The sequence below is a fragment of the Sceloporus occidentalis genome, unplaced genomic scaffold, assembly GCF_023333645.1.
Source record: "Sceloporus occidentalis isolate IW3139 unplaced genomic scaffold, rSceOcc1.0.p SCAF_6, whole genome shotgun sequence".
In the NCBI taxonomy this organism is placed as follows: Eukaryota; Metazoa; Chordata; class Lepidosauria; order Squamata; family Phrynosomatidae; genus Sceloporus; species Sceloporus occidentalis.
The window spans coordinates 101,044,999-101,061,875 of record NW_028316986.1 but is presented as its reverse complement, the minus strand read 5'-3'; the positions used below and the strand labels follow the sequence as shown (position 1 = coordinate 101,061,875).

The 16,877-nt window shown below is 38.4% G+C and overlaps 1 protein-coding gene across 1 annotated transcript in view; it reads left to right on the top strand.

Moving 5' to 3' along the window:
* Window positions 1-16,877, top strand: part of KPNA5 (karyopherin subunit alpha 5) — a 20,949-nt gene extending 4,072 nt beyond the window's left edge. Inside the window, exons 2-14 of the mRNA XM_089530512.1 lie at window positions 534-667; window positions 3,033-3,134; window positions 3,219-3,318; window positions 5,452-5,546; window positions 5,746-5,877; window positions 6,355-6,443; window positions 6,827-6,926; window positions 8,024-8,187; window positions 9,398-9,476; window positions 12,519-12,644; window positions 13,285-13,412; window positions 14,069-14,247; window positions 16,167-16,877. Of these exons, the coding sequence (XP_089386638.1) occupies window positions 534-667; window positions 3,033-3,134; window positions 3,219-3,318; window positions 5,452-5,546; window positions 5,746-5,877; window positions 6,355-6,443; window positions 6,827-6,926; window positions 8,024-8,187; window positions 9,398-9,476; window positions 12,519-12,644; window positions 13,285-13,412; window positions 14,069-14,247; window positions 16,167-16,354 (1,616 nt within the window). The 3' untranslated portion in view covers window positions 16,355-16,877. The remainder of the gene's footprint in view (window positions 1-533; window positions 668-3,032; window positions 3,135-3,218; window positions 3,319-5,451; window positions 5,547-5,745; window positions 5,878-6,354; window positions 6,444-6,826; window positions 6,927-8,023; window positions 8,188-9,397; window positions 9,477-12,518; window positions 12,645-13,284; window positions 13,413-14,068; window positions 14,248-16,166) is intronic.

Sequence of the window (16,877 nt, the reverse complement as noted above, 5' to 3'; positions counted from 1 at the left end):
CTGAATAAAAATGTTTTAGCCTGTCGATGGAAGGGAAAGGAGGAGGCCATTCTGGCCTCCCTGAGAAGGGTGTTTAAACGTCTAGGGGCAGCCACCATAAAGGCCCTCACGCATCCCCACCAATCATGCCTGTGATGGTGATGGAAGAGACAGAGATAATGGCCTTTCCTGCGCAACTCAGAGCTTGGGCTGTATCACACAAAAAGCGGGTTCTTTCTGCAGCGCCATAAGGATGCCACAGTGTGCCAATGGCACACTCGTGATGTCCTTATGGGGGCGTGACGTGCGGACCGTCATTTTGACACCCTCATTATGTGCTGGGGTGAGGCACGTATGGCAGTGCAGCCTCAGCCAACCCCTAGCATGTGACAGGGGTGCCGCAAAGGCCCGTCTAGATCGGGCCAACCTCTATTTACAGGTTCACAGTAAATATTCATAGTTTTTTTGTAAATTATTTCCTCCTGTTTTCTCAGTTTTATTGGCAATCTAGGTAACAAAAGATTTAGTGTAATCTTTCTTGCTCTTTATTCTAGATACCATGGCAAGCCCAGAGAAAGATCATTACAGAATGAAAAGTTATAAGAATAATGCCCTCAATCCACAGGAAATGCGACGCCGAAGAGAAGAGGAGGGTATTCAGCTTCGGAAACAAAAAAGGGAAGAACAAGTAAGTACTGTATTTAAAGATTCAAGCCACATTCCTATATTTGAGAGTAACGGCCAGTACAGATAGCACAATACGCCGGCTTCTCAGCAGCATGGGACAAGGTGTACGGATGACATACGCCCTGAAGCCAGCATCATGCCACCCTTTTAGAGCCATCTGTTTCGGCCCAAGTTTCAGTTAAATCAGTATGCTTACTTCTCAGAAGACTTATATAGGACAATCTACTAAAGCAGGTTAGCAGAACTGTTTGTGCACCTGTGTATGGGTGTGTGCTTTATTTCAGAGACAGGAGCTGGCACTTGAATATTCCTTGTTTAAGAAAACCCTAAGAAATTCATGGGGTCACCATAAGTTAAAGCATACACAAGCATGGATGTATGCATATAGTCTGCTAAACCTACAAGTGTTTAGAAATTTACTGTAGCTGCACATTTTAAATTCTACCATCATAATTCTTTCTGAATTCATAGAAAGTCTTTATTTGGCAGTTCATAGAATTAATAGAATTTGAATTAATCGAATTCATAGAATTTGGCAGTTCATAGAATTCATATTAAGTCCTTATTTGGCAGGTTGGCAGTTCGAGGCCAGGGTGCCACATGATGGGGTGAGCTCCCATCACTAGTCCCAGCTTCTGCCAACCTAGCAGTTTGAAAGCATGCAAATGCAAGTAAATAAATAGGTACTACTCCGGTGGGAATGCAAATAGCATTCGGTGCAATCATGCTGGCCACATGATCTCTGACAACACTGACTCTTTGGGTTAGTAACAGAAATGAGCACCGCCCCCTATGGTCAGACACAAGTTGACAACCTTGTCAACAGGGAGTATCTTCACCTACCTTATTTGTTAACATACGAGGGGTTTTGATAGTTTAAGTATTTATCAGCTTCTCTGTACACTGTTAACCATAACTGATTATTTTGAATCATTGGGTTTAGTTCGTTTTTAAATGGAGGAATTTTATTTTTATCGTACCTTATATACTCGTGAATAAGTCAACCTCATATATATGTCAAGAGCAGGTTTTGGGGGCAAAATTATTGATTTTCATATGACCCATGGATAAGTCGAGGGTCAAACCCAGGGGCATGTAACAAAGGATCTAAATGGAAGGGGGGAACCACTTCACTCCCTCCTTCTCCCTCTCTGGACCTCTCCTAAGGGTCACAATCTAGGCATGCAAAATGTGGATCTAAACTCCAATTTCCCTCCCTTCCCCACAACCTTCCCCAAGGCTGATGGCTTGCAAAAAGGGGGGACACAAACTTCCGATTTCCCTTCCTTCTCCGCAACTTTCCCAAGGCTCACAGAGAGGTATTACCGTATTGACCCATATATACATCTACCTAGGATTTTGGAGCCCATTTTTGGGCTTAAAATTTACAATGTACAATCGGCCCTTCTTATACATGGATTCAAGCATACAAGGTTTGAAAATGTTCGAAAAAAGTATAAATTTCAAATATCAAACCTTGATTTTCCATTTTTTATAAGGGACACCATTTTGCTATGTCATTATATTTAATGGGACTTGAGCATACACGGATTTTGTTATACACAGGGGGATCTTAGAACCAAACCCCAGCATATAACAAGGGTCCACTGTATAGATGGGTATATACAGTAATTTATTAACCTAAGGATTATCTTACTGGATCAAGCTCAGGTCAATGAAGTCCAGCACATTTTCATTACTTGTGACTAACCAGATGCCTCTGAATATTATGTCCAAAGCAACTGGCATATTGTATCCATTGTATAATGTATCTTGAGAGATTTGATGACTCATGTGAAGACAGCAGTTCTTTTCAAAAATATGTTTGACCTATTTAGACTTCTGTAAAAATTTCCAGGGATAGAAAAACGTAAGCTACTATGCTGTGAGGATTGGATAACATCCCAGTTAAGCATTTTGTGATGTGCATATTGTCGTTTGATATTTCCAAGTAGGAAAAAAAATAAGCATAGTTCATTCCTATGGAAGTATCAGTTTAGAAATGCAATACATCGTGTGTCATGTCTTTCCTCTCCTGCACAAAGTCAGCCCTATTATTTGTTAGGAATTTTCAGTATTGTGTATGTATGACTGTGACTAGAGTGGGTTAAAATGTAACTATTCTTGCATTAAAAACCCTGATTATAAAAGGGCTATTAAATGGAATTTAGAAGCCTAACTTGATTTCATGCTTAAACAGCTGGGAAATGGGGTGGGGGGTGATCAAATGGACTGTAATAATAATAAGTTCATAAAGACCTTTATGTGTTGGTCAAATAAGCAATTTGTAAACAGAATTCTGTCACCTATGTAAAACACAGACACCCCTGATAGAAGTTCTTTCTTTCCATTTTCCTCTTTTTTAGTTATTTAAACGCAGAAATGTTTCTCTATTGGTTAATGAAGAGTCGATGCAAGAAAGTCCAATCCAGGATCCTGACGTGAGCTCTACTGTGCCAATTCCTGAGGTAAAAGACACCACAATGACTGTGAAAGTATGTTGATAAAGATGAGTAAAGATTCAGACAATGACAATGACTTTTCATTTTTAGGAAGATGTAATTACATGTGACATGGTACAGATGGTTTTCTCTGATGATCCCAACCAACAGCTTGCTGCAACCCAGAGATTTAGAAAATTGCTTTCTAAAGGTAAATAAGTATTGTGGGATTTGCTTTTTTAAAATGGACGTTCTGAATGTTATTTCCACACATTCAGCAAAGCATATCCGTGTTTAAAACAGTTTATTGAATTGTTCCATCGGCTTTTTCTCATATGAGTGGTCAAATTGATTCAGCAAAAATGGCTGAGTGTGAAAACTCACTTGGTGCAAACTACAAAAACAAGCAAATTGAATGGTAACATGATAGCAACTGCACACAGCTCTCATGTTCCACTGTTCTTCCCTGATCTACTGTTTGTTATAAAATGACTTGAAATTAATTGTTTTCTATGGAATTGGCTTCAATGTTTGAGAGACAAATGAATTTCCTGTTACTGTGATAATTTTCTTTGTATCAGCAAGAGTCAAGGGATTTTTAGAAAGGGAGCTGACTACAGGAATAATATTGAACTCTGCTTTGGAAAGAGGCCAGTTAACTAACTGTTGTTTGAGAATAATATTACATTTATTGAGTATATTTTTAGCATTGCATTTGTTTCAAGAACAGTTAGAGTTTGGAATGTTTTGACACTGCTAAACTGCTTTGTTGTGAAGAACTTTGTTATTTAAAATAATGAACAATTTTATGAGATGCATACTTGTTTGCAGTTTATGTTAGGATTATAAACTTTAACTGATAGAATAACAACTAATATTGCAACCCTATAATCACTTTTGTGGCACTGAGCCCCATTCAGTTTGCTGGCATTTATTTCTGAGTAAACCAAATATCCTAAAGGCACCGGGTTCCTTTTGATCTCGGAAGCTAAGCACGGTTATCGTGGATAGGACGGACAGACGGACACACACACACACACACACACACACACACACACTGCCCCCATGAATACCAGATACTGTAGGCTATATTTCATAGGAACTGGCAAAACCACCTCTGACTATTCTTTGGTTAAGAAAATCCTATGAAATTCATGAGGTCACCATAAGTTGACAGGTGACATGAAGGCATATAAACACACACACAAATATAAGTAGCAAAGATAGGGAACAATTTGCAGCTCAGGGGTCAAATTCAATTTCACAAAGGAGGCTACCTCCAACTGGTTGTGTGGCCCCAATGGGTGGTTCTAGAAATTTTAATCTATTTTAGCCAAAAGTACTAATTAAGCCTTAGGAGAGGGATTTCAGTATTCTAGAATGGGGAAAACCCTGTGCAATATCATGAGAAATGCCTGGAAAACCCTGGGACAAGACCCTAGGAGAGCCAGATGTAGCTCCCCAAGGGCTTAGATTTCTAAATATAATTCTGCTCTAAACAGAAGGTTCAGGATGAAAAGTTATCAGAGTTGTCGTCCAGAAGCATCTAAAGTCTCCAGAACCCCGTCTTAGATAACTTTTAAAAGGGATTGGATAAATTGGGGAAATTAGTTTTTGTGGCCATGTTCTATAAGAGTTTATACCTGACTTTCATCAGCATCTTTGAAGATGTCAGTCACAGATGCTAGTGAAACACAAGGAATAAACTCTTATAGAACATGGCCACATAGCCCAAAAGACCCACAAAAAACTATGGATGCTGGCCATGAAAGCCTTCAACTTCAAATTGGGTAAATGTTTAATCATCCTTATAGACATGTTGGATAGTCCATGTTCAGAGGCAGTGTGAGGGGCAAAAATGGAGGACAGCTTTTCCTATTTTGCTTACTGGAAGTATTTGTCTGCTCATTAAGAAAGAGAATATTCGATTAGAAACAGGTAGATGAATCTTTTGTCCAATACACCTTGGTTCTTATATTTTTAATCCTCTGGTTGCACAGTGAGGTGTATAATGATTAATTAATTAAATGATGCATTATTGTTTAGCTGGTGGATTGATTAATCAACCAGATTTACTTGCCTTAGGTTTTTCATTACAGTAACTAGAAAAAATAAAGAATATCCGTCATATTTGAGCTTTACCCTTTTTTAGAGAACTCATAGCAGCATTTAACCCCATCTGTTTCTCTAAGGCAGGTTAGGCTTAGTGGGAGAAAACTTGCTTAAGAACACTCAGTGGGCATTTTAGCTTAATGTGAATTTATATGCACTCTGCTAAATCCTCTCCCTCAATTTAACTGATGTAACTTTTGTTTTCATCAATTGAATTAACCTTTATTTTCAGAACCTAATCCTCCAATAGATGAAGTCATACAAAAGCAAGGAGTTGTGCAAAGATTTGTGAAATTTCTGGAAAAGAATGACAATTGCACTCTTCAGGTGAGTTTACGTCATAACATGTTATTATTTAGGAAACATCAACAGTTTTAAGAATTTAAATCCTTCTGCTGGGAGATGATGGTGGTTTGCAATGGTGTTTTCCCCCAAATAATGGGATGTGATATGAATAAGATACAAACAATCTACAAAATAATTATGTAGAATACATTTCACATCTAACTATGTTTTTCCCTCTTAGTTTGAAGCAGCATGGGCTCTTACAAATATAGCATCTGGAACATTTTTGCACACCAAAGTAGTGATTGAAACTGGAGCTGTTCCAATTTTTATTAAGTTATTGAATTCTGAACATGAAGATGTCCAGGAGCAGGTATGTTTTTGTGGACTTTTGTCATTATGATTGATTTAGGGTGTCAAGAACCTCAGGAAGTATAGTACATGCTTGTAAGAAATCCAGTTATTCCTGTAAAGAATGTGCTGTGTCACATTTCATTGTTTTGATGACTGATCCTGCACCACTCCTGACTTTGGATTCAGTGTTGGCATGCATGGCTGTTGGTTTTTTGCTTGCCTATTAAGTCCTGTTGTAATCTTCCAGCAGCTTTTAGAAATAAACAACAGCATGCTTTTCTTTGTTTCATACTGCTGAATTTCATTTATTTAGTAGCATCACATTACACTTACTATTATTGTTATTATTATTATTTCTTACTCAGCTCCCCCATGGATTATTTAATTTACAAAATGTGCTAGTTTCATGTAAGGACTGTAGTGTGCAAGTTTTAGATGGAACGGATTAAGAGGTTTGTAGAAATATATAACATGGATTTCGCTTTTTGTTTCTAAGGCAGTGTGGGCTCTTGGTAATATTGCTGGAGACAATGCCGAATGTAGAGATTATGTTCTAAGCTGTGGAATACTTCCACCCCTCTTACAGTAAGTATTTGGATCATCTTTGACAGTAAATGGAATTGTATGCCTATTTAAACTTTGAAATATCTACACTTAATCATTAATTTTAAAGGGGTGCCTTGATAATTATTTATCATTAAGATAACAATCTTTTGTGCCCTTTCCAGGGACATCCTCACTAATCTTATTGAAACATACTTCTGAATAGATGGACATGTGTAGGGTTGTAATATATGTAATACAGAGTCTGGCATAGTGACAAACAATTCTTTGCTATTACAAGTTTTTTTTTTCAAATGAGATAGTAATAAAGCCAAAGTAAAGAGTTACTTCTGTTTCAGAAAATTATTGATTTCCATGTGATACAAAGTTAGCATTATCTTACGTGAATGTTAATTTCTTGGCAGACTGCTAACACATTGTAACAGACTCACAACAACTAGAAATGCAGTCTGGGCACTTTCAAATCTTTGTAGAGGCAAAAATCCACCTCCAGATTTCAGCAAGGTAAGGTGTGTTTCACTCTGCTAAAAATGCTATATAGGTTGAGTCTCCCTTATCCAAAATGCTTGGGACTAGAAGGGTTTAGATTTCTGAGTTTTTTGGATTTGTGAATATTTGCATATACATAATGAGATATCTTGGAAATGGGACCCAAATCTAGACAGGAAATTCATTTATGTTTAATATGTCTCTTATGCACATAGCCTAAAGGTAATTTTACACACAATATTTTAAAGAATATTGTACATGAAACTTGGACCCGTTCCACACGGGTGTAAAGTACGTCCCCAGGATGTACTAGGGTTAGGAAAGGGCGTGCTTTATGCACACCCCTAACCCTAGTACGTCCTGGGGACATACAAAATGGCGGTGCCTGTTCTACACGGACACCGCCGTCTTGACATCGTGGATGCATAGCGTCCGCACGTCCTGCAACAGAATTGACGTAGCGAGTGTGCCACTGGCCACTTGCAGCGCCACTTCTGGGGCCCAAAAAGAAGCCGCTTTTTGCGGCTTCTTTTTGGTGCGTCCGGGAACCACACGGTTTGACTGCAGCGGTTCCCGGATGCAGCAACTGGCGGCGCCGGCAGAGTGCCCATTTTGGGCGTTCTGTAACGCGCCAAAGTTTGTGTACACGAAACCATCAGAAATCAAAGATGGTTTTGTTTGTACCGTTATTTGGAACAAGTAACTTAATTTTTTAAAATTAAATTATTTTTGAGGGTCTGTTCCAAATGTAGCTTAACATTTTAGACACTAGTTTGGGCTTTGTTTCGGTTCAGAAAATGATAAATGTTAATTCCTGACATTCCTGTTTTATTTCTTGAATTCCAGCTGTACATGTAGTCCACACTCCATTTATTCATGGGCACTCCCATTGAAGTGAACATAATGGCTTTGGGGTAATTGTGTTGTGGATTTAGGTATACACAGTCTTAAAGTTCAGGCAGGCACATCTTGTTATTACAATATAAAGGTTGCACAGGATATTTTTTTTAGGTTTACCTGGTTTTAGCTCTTTAGATAATTTCTTGTAATAAATATGAAATTCCCCAAAAGAGGAAATACCTGATAATAACTCTGTCTTCTTTTAAATTAAGGTTCGTCCTTGCTTAGGTGTTCTGTCACGACTGTTGTTCAGCAGTGACTCAGATGTATTAGCAGATGCTTGCTGGGCCCTCTCTTACCTTTCAGATGGACCAAATGATAAGATCCAAGCAGTTATTGATTCTGGAGTCTGCCGGAGATTAGTGGAACTTCTAATGTAAGTCCTATTTAACTCTTACCTAGATGGATTTTAAAAAAGCTTGCATGGAGTGACCTTGTGGGATATGATTGATGCTATCTAAATTACAGTGTATTTCAGGGGGTAAAAATGCTTCATATGCACAGAGGTATTGTGGTTGCCGAATCAAGGGTATTCAATATTATGCAAATACACAAAGTCACAAAATATATGTGTGCCATCAGGTTGAACATTTCTTCTGAATAGGTCTCATCCCTCTTATTTAGAAAAAAAATATAACCAACAAAATTTCTGTGTCTTAAAACAAGCTATTACTGCTGTTTCTAATTCCAAGAAATATTTTAGAACCCCCAAAATGAAGAAACGAATATAAGTCCTAAAGATAAACAGCTCTTGTTCTTAGTTTCAGGAAGAGCTAATGTTAATGCTTTCTGAGGCAGTTTTGTACCTCAATAACAAAATGGTTTCTGCTGAAGGAAATGAAGGGCCGTTCTTTTTGCCAGAAGCTCTATGGGCAACCAGAGCAGGTCACTTGGCTGTTGCAGTGGTTCTTGCAAGCAAAGTTTACTCATGTGGTGCACCATCTGATTTTCTAATCTGCCCTACTGTAGACATAATATTACGTGGGTCGGAAGATATGGCTTATTCTGTTAAATGATGCAAGTGTATGTTAGTGGTAAGTCTTTGCTGAGTAGACCAGCCAATTTCTAAGTGACTAATAACATGCAACAACCTCCCACCACAGTTTCCCCAGTGGGAATAACTGGTGCTTTCACCATACTTTACCACATTGGGCTTCCTATAGTAGTTCAGGTAGAATGCTTCCCTTCTACTTGCAAAACAAACTGGGAGGGGGGGGGAGGCAAAGAGCTACTAGGGGAAAGAGGCAGCTCTCCATCCACTTGCACCCTTCCTGGCTTCTCCCTCCTGGGCTTTTTCCCTCCCCGGGGAAAAGCCCAGGAGGGTTGAGGAGGAAACCTCATGAGGATTTGAAACCGCAAGTGTCAAAGCCACAAATGTCAAGGGATGACTGTATTATCTTTCAGAGGTTTTGAGATACCTAAAATGAACACTTATGGTATATAATATAAAATGCTTAATAGTAATACTGTGCACAAGCAAACCCATTTGATTATAAAAGGCTTATTGCATCAGAACTAGCGCACCAGTTTTCTAGCCATTATATAAATAGAGAGTTTGAACCTCATACTATTTTATTTTCCCGAAGGCACAATGACTACAAAGTGGTGTCTCCTGCATTAAGGGCAGTTGGGAATATTGTGACTGGTGATGATATTCAAACACAGGTAAGAATTATTTAATTTCCAAAAACTTTAGTGATCACATCTTTTTAATTCTTAATGGATTTTGATTTTGATTTTTTTGAGAGGGACAGATCATACTAGTAAGCACTATTCTCTTGATACCTAAAAGTATCAGAGAGATAAAGCAAGACTTAGGGCCCATACACACAGCCCTAAGGAGGTGAATTGATGTTGCCCCTTTGATCACCAGATCAGGGCTATGGCAACCACATGCCCTGACCCTGATCTGGTGTTTTTCCAGCCCAAAAAGAAGTGGCAAAATGCTGCTCCTATTTGGAGCCGAAAAAAGCTGCAATTTCCGCCGCCATGGCACCTTTTTGGCTTTCCTGCAGCATATAATTGCTGTGCCATCAGAGCGCTGCAACACTGCCCGCTTTCTGGGTGGGCGGGTGACGTGACGCCCGCTTGGGGATGGCATCAGAGTGTGTATCATCTAAACACCATGCTCCCATACCACCGTCAAGCTGCCATATTATGCCAGTCTGTTTTGCCCCTAAATTGATTCCAGTGTCTTCATTTATCAGGCTTGCGTACAGTTGAGGAAAAACTGCTTCTCTTCCTACTTCTGAAGGGATAGTTCTAAAACCATGAAAATATCCTCTTTCTAGCAATAGGTGAAGTAATACTTCCCTGCTTTATTGAATTTGAATTTGAAAGATGAAAGTCCATGTAAAGATAGCAGTGGCTATTTGAAAGGACAGCTAATAGATTGTACAGAACTCAAAGATATAGCCGTGTTAGTCTGTAGAATCAGTACTTAGAAAGATCTTGTAGCACCTCTGAGGAAGTAGACTGAAGTTTACGAAAGCTCATGCTACCAATTTTTTCTTTCAGTTAGTCTCAAAGGTGCTACATGATCTCTCTATGTACCAATAAATTGTACAGTTATATACCAAGATAATTTTCACCAAAGACAAACCCCCTCAACATTTTGACAATACAGTACCTGGCATTAGCAGTTCATTGATTTAGTGTCATTCAAAGTTTTGGTCTCTGAGCAAAATAATAAAGTTTGAAGCATACAGAAAGGTAGTTTTTTGTGGGTTTTTCAGGCTGTGTGGCCATGTTCTAGAATGCCAGCCACAGATGCTGGCAAAACGTCAGGAAGAAAATCTTCTAGAACATGGCCACACAGCCCGAAAAACCCACAAAAAACTCTGGCCTGTTACAGACTGCCAAAATAAAGCTGCTTCAGGTCTCTTTGGAGGTATGCTGTTTAAATGATGCATGCACCCTAAGAATCCGGAAGCTGCACCAAAGCTGCACTCCAGTGCTTAGGAATGGAGTGTGGCTTTGGCGTGACCTCCGGACTCTTAGGACCCATGCATCATTTAAATAGCATACCTCCAAAGAGACCCGAAGCAGCTTTATTTTGGCAGTCTGTAACAGGCCTCTGAATGCCGGCCATGAAAGCCTTCAACTTCACATACAGAAAGGTGTTTAAAGGCAGGTATATACACTACCTTGATTTGCTCCTCCCTTTTTTCTTCAATTCATACTGTCTGAATTGTGGGTACCCTTTTAAACTAGATTTTCCTTTCCTATTTTTGCAAGTTGCCCAATCTATTTTTTTCAAAAATCAAGTAAGCATTCTGTATTTCTACAGCTTCAAAACTGTGATAGGAATAAAGATCTGATTTCCATTTGTCCATATTTCTAACCATATTTTGGGTTGAATGTGAAGATGCCCTTTAGCATGTAAAAATATTTTCTGTTTCCCATGATTTATTAATATTGTATTTATAGGGAAAATGAAAGTCCATGTAAAGATAGCAGTGGCCTTGCTTATGGGAAGCTTAAGAATGGATGAATAACCTACTTAATATGTGTGTATGCATATGCCTTCAAGTCACCTGTTCATTTATGGCAATTCTGTGAATTTCATAGGATTTTCTTATGGAAGGAATACTCAAAGGTGGTTTTGCCAGTTCCTTCCTCTGAAATATAGCCTACAGTATCTGGTATTCATTGCAATCTCCCATCCAAGTACTAACCATGGCTGACACTACTTAGTTTTCCAGGTCAGGTGCTATCGTTGCCTTTTGTAGCCCTGTGCAAATTAAACCTTTACATCTTACAGAACAGGACAAGAATTATTTTCTTCATACTCTTAGCTGCTTGAATCCAAATGTTTACTTGAAAGAACAGTTTAACTCCATCATATTTTGTTTTTACTTTTTCTGTTAATGCTTGAAATCAGCTTTTTTGTGTTACAGATCACCACAACATTTCCTCTTATTCCCTTCATATACATCTTTTAGAGCAATTCAATATAGAATTTCTCTGTGCAGATTACTATGAAATTGTATCTTATTCCTTTCTAAACACTGGATGAAATTCAATTGTTGGTCCTGGCTATAGTAGACTATAGACTATAGTTTCACACCACTTCAACTGCCATGGGTCCATGCTGTGGAATTCTGGGAATGGTAGTTTGTTGTGGCAACAAAGTGTTGCTCTCAGAGGACCCCCTGAGACAAGAAGCTGCCATTCCCAGAATTCCCTAGCATTAAGCCATGGCAATTAAAGTGCTGTCAAAGCGGATTATTTCTCCAGTGCAGATGAAGCCCTAATCAATTATTAAATAGTAAGTTAATTCTTTATGTAAATCCTGTTGTTTCAGTGAGTTTATCACAAACACACTGCAGAAATAATCCAATTTGAGACCACTTTAACTGCCCTGGCTCAATGCTAGGGAATTCTGGGAACTGTAGTTTTATGAGACATTTAGCCTTCTCTGTCAGAGCACTGGTGCCACAATAAACTACAATTCCCAGGACTCCTTAGCAATGAGCTAGGGCAGTTAAAGTGGTCTCAAACTGGATTATTTCTGCAGTGTGTTTTGAACTTTAACAAATGGTTTTAGCTTCTTGAAAGGAACATTATAGTGTCTATAAATATGACTAGAAAAATAATATGTATGTGAATGTGTGCGCGTGTGTGTGTATATATTTCTTTTAGATGTATGGACTGCTTTATTTTACATTGTTTAGGCAGAACTTTTCATCTTTCAAATTATTTTAGGTAATTCTAAATTGCTCTGCATTACCCTGTCTCTTACATTTGCTGAGTAGTCCCAAGGAATCTGTTCGGAAAGAAGCATGTTGGACAGTTTCTAATATTACTGCAGGAAACAGAGCTCAGATACAGGTAATATATTTGTGCTTCCTGTCCTTTATACCACAGCTTGATCTCTTTTATACAGTGGGCCTGCCACATTGGTGGGCTAGCTATCCATGGATTGGAAGGTCAATGGTTCCCCTTACCCAAATTATTCAGTGATGGTGACCACTGAATAATATTGGCCAGAAACTAACTCAGAAGAAAAGTGCCTCCACATTCTTTGCCAGTCAGCATCAGATATACTTGTGCTCAGCTCAGTCCTCATTCTAACTCAGGAAAGCAACTACATATACACCAACTTTTCCATCTTTTCTGTAAAGATATTTCAATAACACGAAGATGTTGAATTCAAATTCAGTTTTTTACACTCCATAGAAACAGGGGCCTCCTAGAGTTATTAGAGAGTATGAACATAAATGGCCTTTACTGTAGAGTCAACTGTCTTTTACCCATAGGTTTATGAAGGTCATTTTGAACTTTCCACTCCTGGAAAATTAAGCACTTGCCAATCTTATTTCACCAATTTCAGTAATGTTCTTGTTTCTGTGATTTGGGGGTGGGAGTCAGAAGTTGATAATAACTGAACATGCACATTTCAGTTAAGATTGATTAACTTCAGTTAGATATCAGTGTTGTTTTACATCTTATCTCTCTTTTTTCTTGCTAGGCTGTTATAGATGCAAATATATTTCCAGTATTAATTGAAATTCTTCAGAAAGCTGAATTTCGTACTATAAAGGAAGCAGCTTGGGCCATCACTAATGCAACATCTGGGGGAACGCCTGAACAAATCAGGTAATAAGATGCAATTGGCTAAAAGTTGTGGTGGTAGTGAAGATATTTATTTTTTACATTTTCTAGACTTTCCTTATTAGTCTTTTATGATAGTGAAGATATTGAAAAAAATGTGCTAAGTGTTTTAAGCAAGCTGCTTAATTCATTAAAAAAAATTCTAGATAGATGTTGGTAATATTACTACATACTATAGTTTTCAGTAACATTGTCCAGAGAAGAAAGGTGTCTGCACTACAAGCTCATACTTGTGTCACACTGAAAGATCCAGAAGTTCAGCTGGAAGATTATAGATTCAGATAATCTCTAGTACCTCTTTCTTGCCTAGTCAGCACTCATACTGTACTGTGTGGATTATCAGATGCTTTATGGTAGTGAAGATACTGAAACAATGTGAGATATCCCATTGTTAAGTAATCCCTGATTAGCTAGGATCATGCAATAAGTGCTGATATCAGAGAAACTGATATATACTAAACTAATATCAGAGAAGAAGCAAAGAAAAGAAGCAAAATGGTGCTTGAATGATATAAGTAATGTATATTTTAATAGTATGTTTTCTTATGTTGTTTGTGAAGGCATGCTTTATATAGGAGAAATACAGACCAAAAAAGAGGTTCACCAGTCTCTCCTTTTCCTTTTCTCCCACTGTACCAAAGTTACTTGGTGGCATTAGGTTGCACCAAGCCTCTTTGTGATCTTCTGACTGTGATGGATTCTAAAATAGTCCAGGTGGCCTTGAACGGCCTTGAAAACATCCTGCGACATGGAGAACAAGAATCTAAGCAAAATGGAATTGGTGTTAATCCTTACTGTGCCCGTATAGAGGAAGCATATGGTAAGAAATTCTGGCATTCACTCTTGTAGTAAATTGGTATTGTGAAATGCTACTACCGTGTTTCCCTGAAAATAAGACACTGTCTTATATTTATTTTTCCTCAAGAAGGCACACTATGGCTTATCTTCAGGGGATGCCTTATTTTTATGCCTCCGCCTCTCAGCAGGAAGCACAGCCAGACATCCCGCCCCTTCCCAGCCTCCCAACCAATCAGGGAGGCTTCCAGCCAGAGGAAGGGGTGAGACTTCTGCCCACAAAGGCTGCTGGGGCTTGTAGTCGCCTGCAGGTTCCTCCTGCAACTACATGCCCCCGTGGCCTTTGCGACCGGAGGTCCCGCCCCTTCCTCCAGCCAGAAGCCTCCCTGATTGGTACGCTGCATAGCCACACCTATCGCTATGTCTTATTTTCGGGGTATGGCTTATATTGCTCAAATGCTTAGAAATCCTGCTATGGCTTACTCTATGGGTATATCTTGTTTTCAGGGAAACATGGTACTAAAAACCTAAATTACCTCTGTAGTGTATGATTTGTTGTTTAGAAATAGGGCTTCAACCTTATACAGTTTTCCTTTGGAGTAAGCCCTATTGAACACACAGTAGAGGTTACTTCTGAATAAATGTGCATAAGACTATGTGGTTAGGCTTTTAATTTGTGACTATTGATAGAAAGGTTCTACATTTAGGGCCAAAAATTCATAACTGAAGACAAGCCTTTTTGTGCTGGCCATTTCAGTAATGCAAACTGGTATCAGTTAGTAGAATCTATTAAGGTTTCTTACATTATTGGTGTTGCTACATGCCCTCAAGTCATTTCCAGTTTATGGCAACCTTAATCTGTCCATAGGGTCAACTTTCTGGGGCAGAGATTGTGTAACTCATCCATGGTCACCCAGTGGGTTTACATGGCTGAATGGAGAATCTAACCCTGGTATCCAGAGTTATAGTTCAATGTTTAAACCACTACAACATGCTGGCTTTCATACAGACAATATAAAGATATTTGATTGATATGTGCTAATCAGTAATAGAACTGCAGTCAGAATGAAGTCTGTTTCTGAATTTAAAAGTGTTCAGAGCCACTCTGTTTTGTGATTCTGAGACCAAGGGTTGCAAATTTACAACAAATACTCTGAAATTATTAGTGTACTCATGTCTGTTGCAGCAAGTAAGCAAGAAATTTAGATTGTTAGGAACTGGTTTACTCCAGTACAGCATCACCCCTGCAACTTTGTGCCAAGAAAGGCAGTAAAGTGTTTGCCAATAGTGCAACCTAGGAAGCACTCACCAGTCTTCCCTATAAGAAAGGTTGACATGGAGCTTGCAGGTTTGTTTGCTCCACAGTTGATCAAACTAGCACTTTTTTCAAAGTCAGCAAACTGAAGAAAGTAATGAATGCACCGTGCTTGCAGGAACATCGTTTGAACCTCGGCAGTTCAAAGGGCTGGTTTTTACTGTTTGGGAAGAATAAGAACCAATGTGCTCATTGTAACTCATGAAAATATGGAAGCCTCACGATATACTAAGCTCATTAACATTTCAGATTTAGGTGTTTTGCCATTTATTGTGGCTAATTTTTTATGCTTTGCTTTCTTTTTATGCAAGTAGCCGTTAAAGTTTTCACTTTCTATTTTTAAATATGTTGTATGCAGGAAATGAATAAACACAAACAGTCCTGCAGTCCATAACACACATGCTTGTGAATAGTCTGGCTAAAATTGCTAGAATTATTTTGGTATAAAAGTCTATTGTGGAGTCTATTGAAGCCTTAAGTCCAAAGGTATACTTAAAAGTGTGCTTTTGGGGGTTTCTTCCTTTGGCCCTGTTGGGGGGAGAGAGGTATATTAAAGCCAATTCATTGAGTTAATAATTGTTCTTTATAGAGTATAGATTTCAATTATGTGTGTTCTCTTATTAATTCAGGACTAGATAAGATTGAAATTCTTCAAAGTCATGAAAACCAAGAGATCTACCAAAAAGCTTTCGATCTGATTGAACATTATTTTGGTGTGGAAGAGGAGGATGCAAATATTGTACCACAAGTGGATGAAAATGAGCAGCAGTTTCTGTTTCAGCAGCAAGAAGCGCCAATGGAGGGATTCCAGTTGTAGCTGGTCAGTATTAGGAAAGGTGGGAAGGTTTTACTGAAGACAGATAAAGAAGCAGCTCATGCACTTACATGTTTTCATTATTTTCCTATGTGTGCATTTCCATTGTCTTGTGTCCAAAAATACTGACTAATTGCAGTTTAAAAATGTTACAGAGCTTGAAGAGTGACCTCAGTGAGACATTAGATACTGAGTTTTCAAGCAGTTGCTAAAAATGCATCATTATGCATAAACAGCTTTTGATACTTTGAATTTTGGCAGTAGGGTTCATGTGCCCAGTCTACTCTAAATCTACCTCTTTACCATGGAGCAAAAAAAGATGTTTCAGAACTGAAGTGTAAAATATATGAGCTCCTAGTAAAAGCTAACCTTAGAATGTGAAAAATTATTTATTTAAATAGTGAAAGTATAGTTTTATGTGTGAAACTTTGCGATACACCAGTGAAATATATTTATATTTAAAAGCATAATACATTGGGTGCACTGCTTGTATATGACATTAAAATAAAGGCACGATAAACCCACA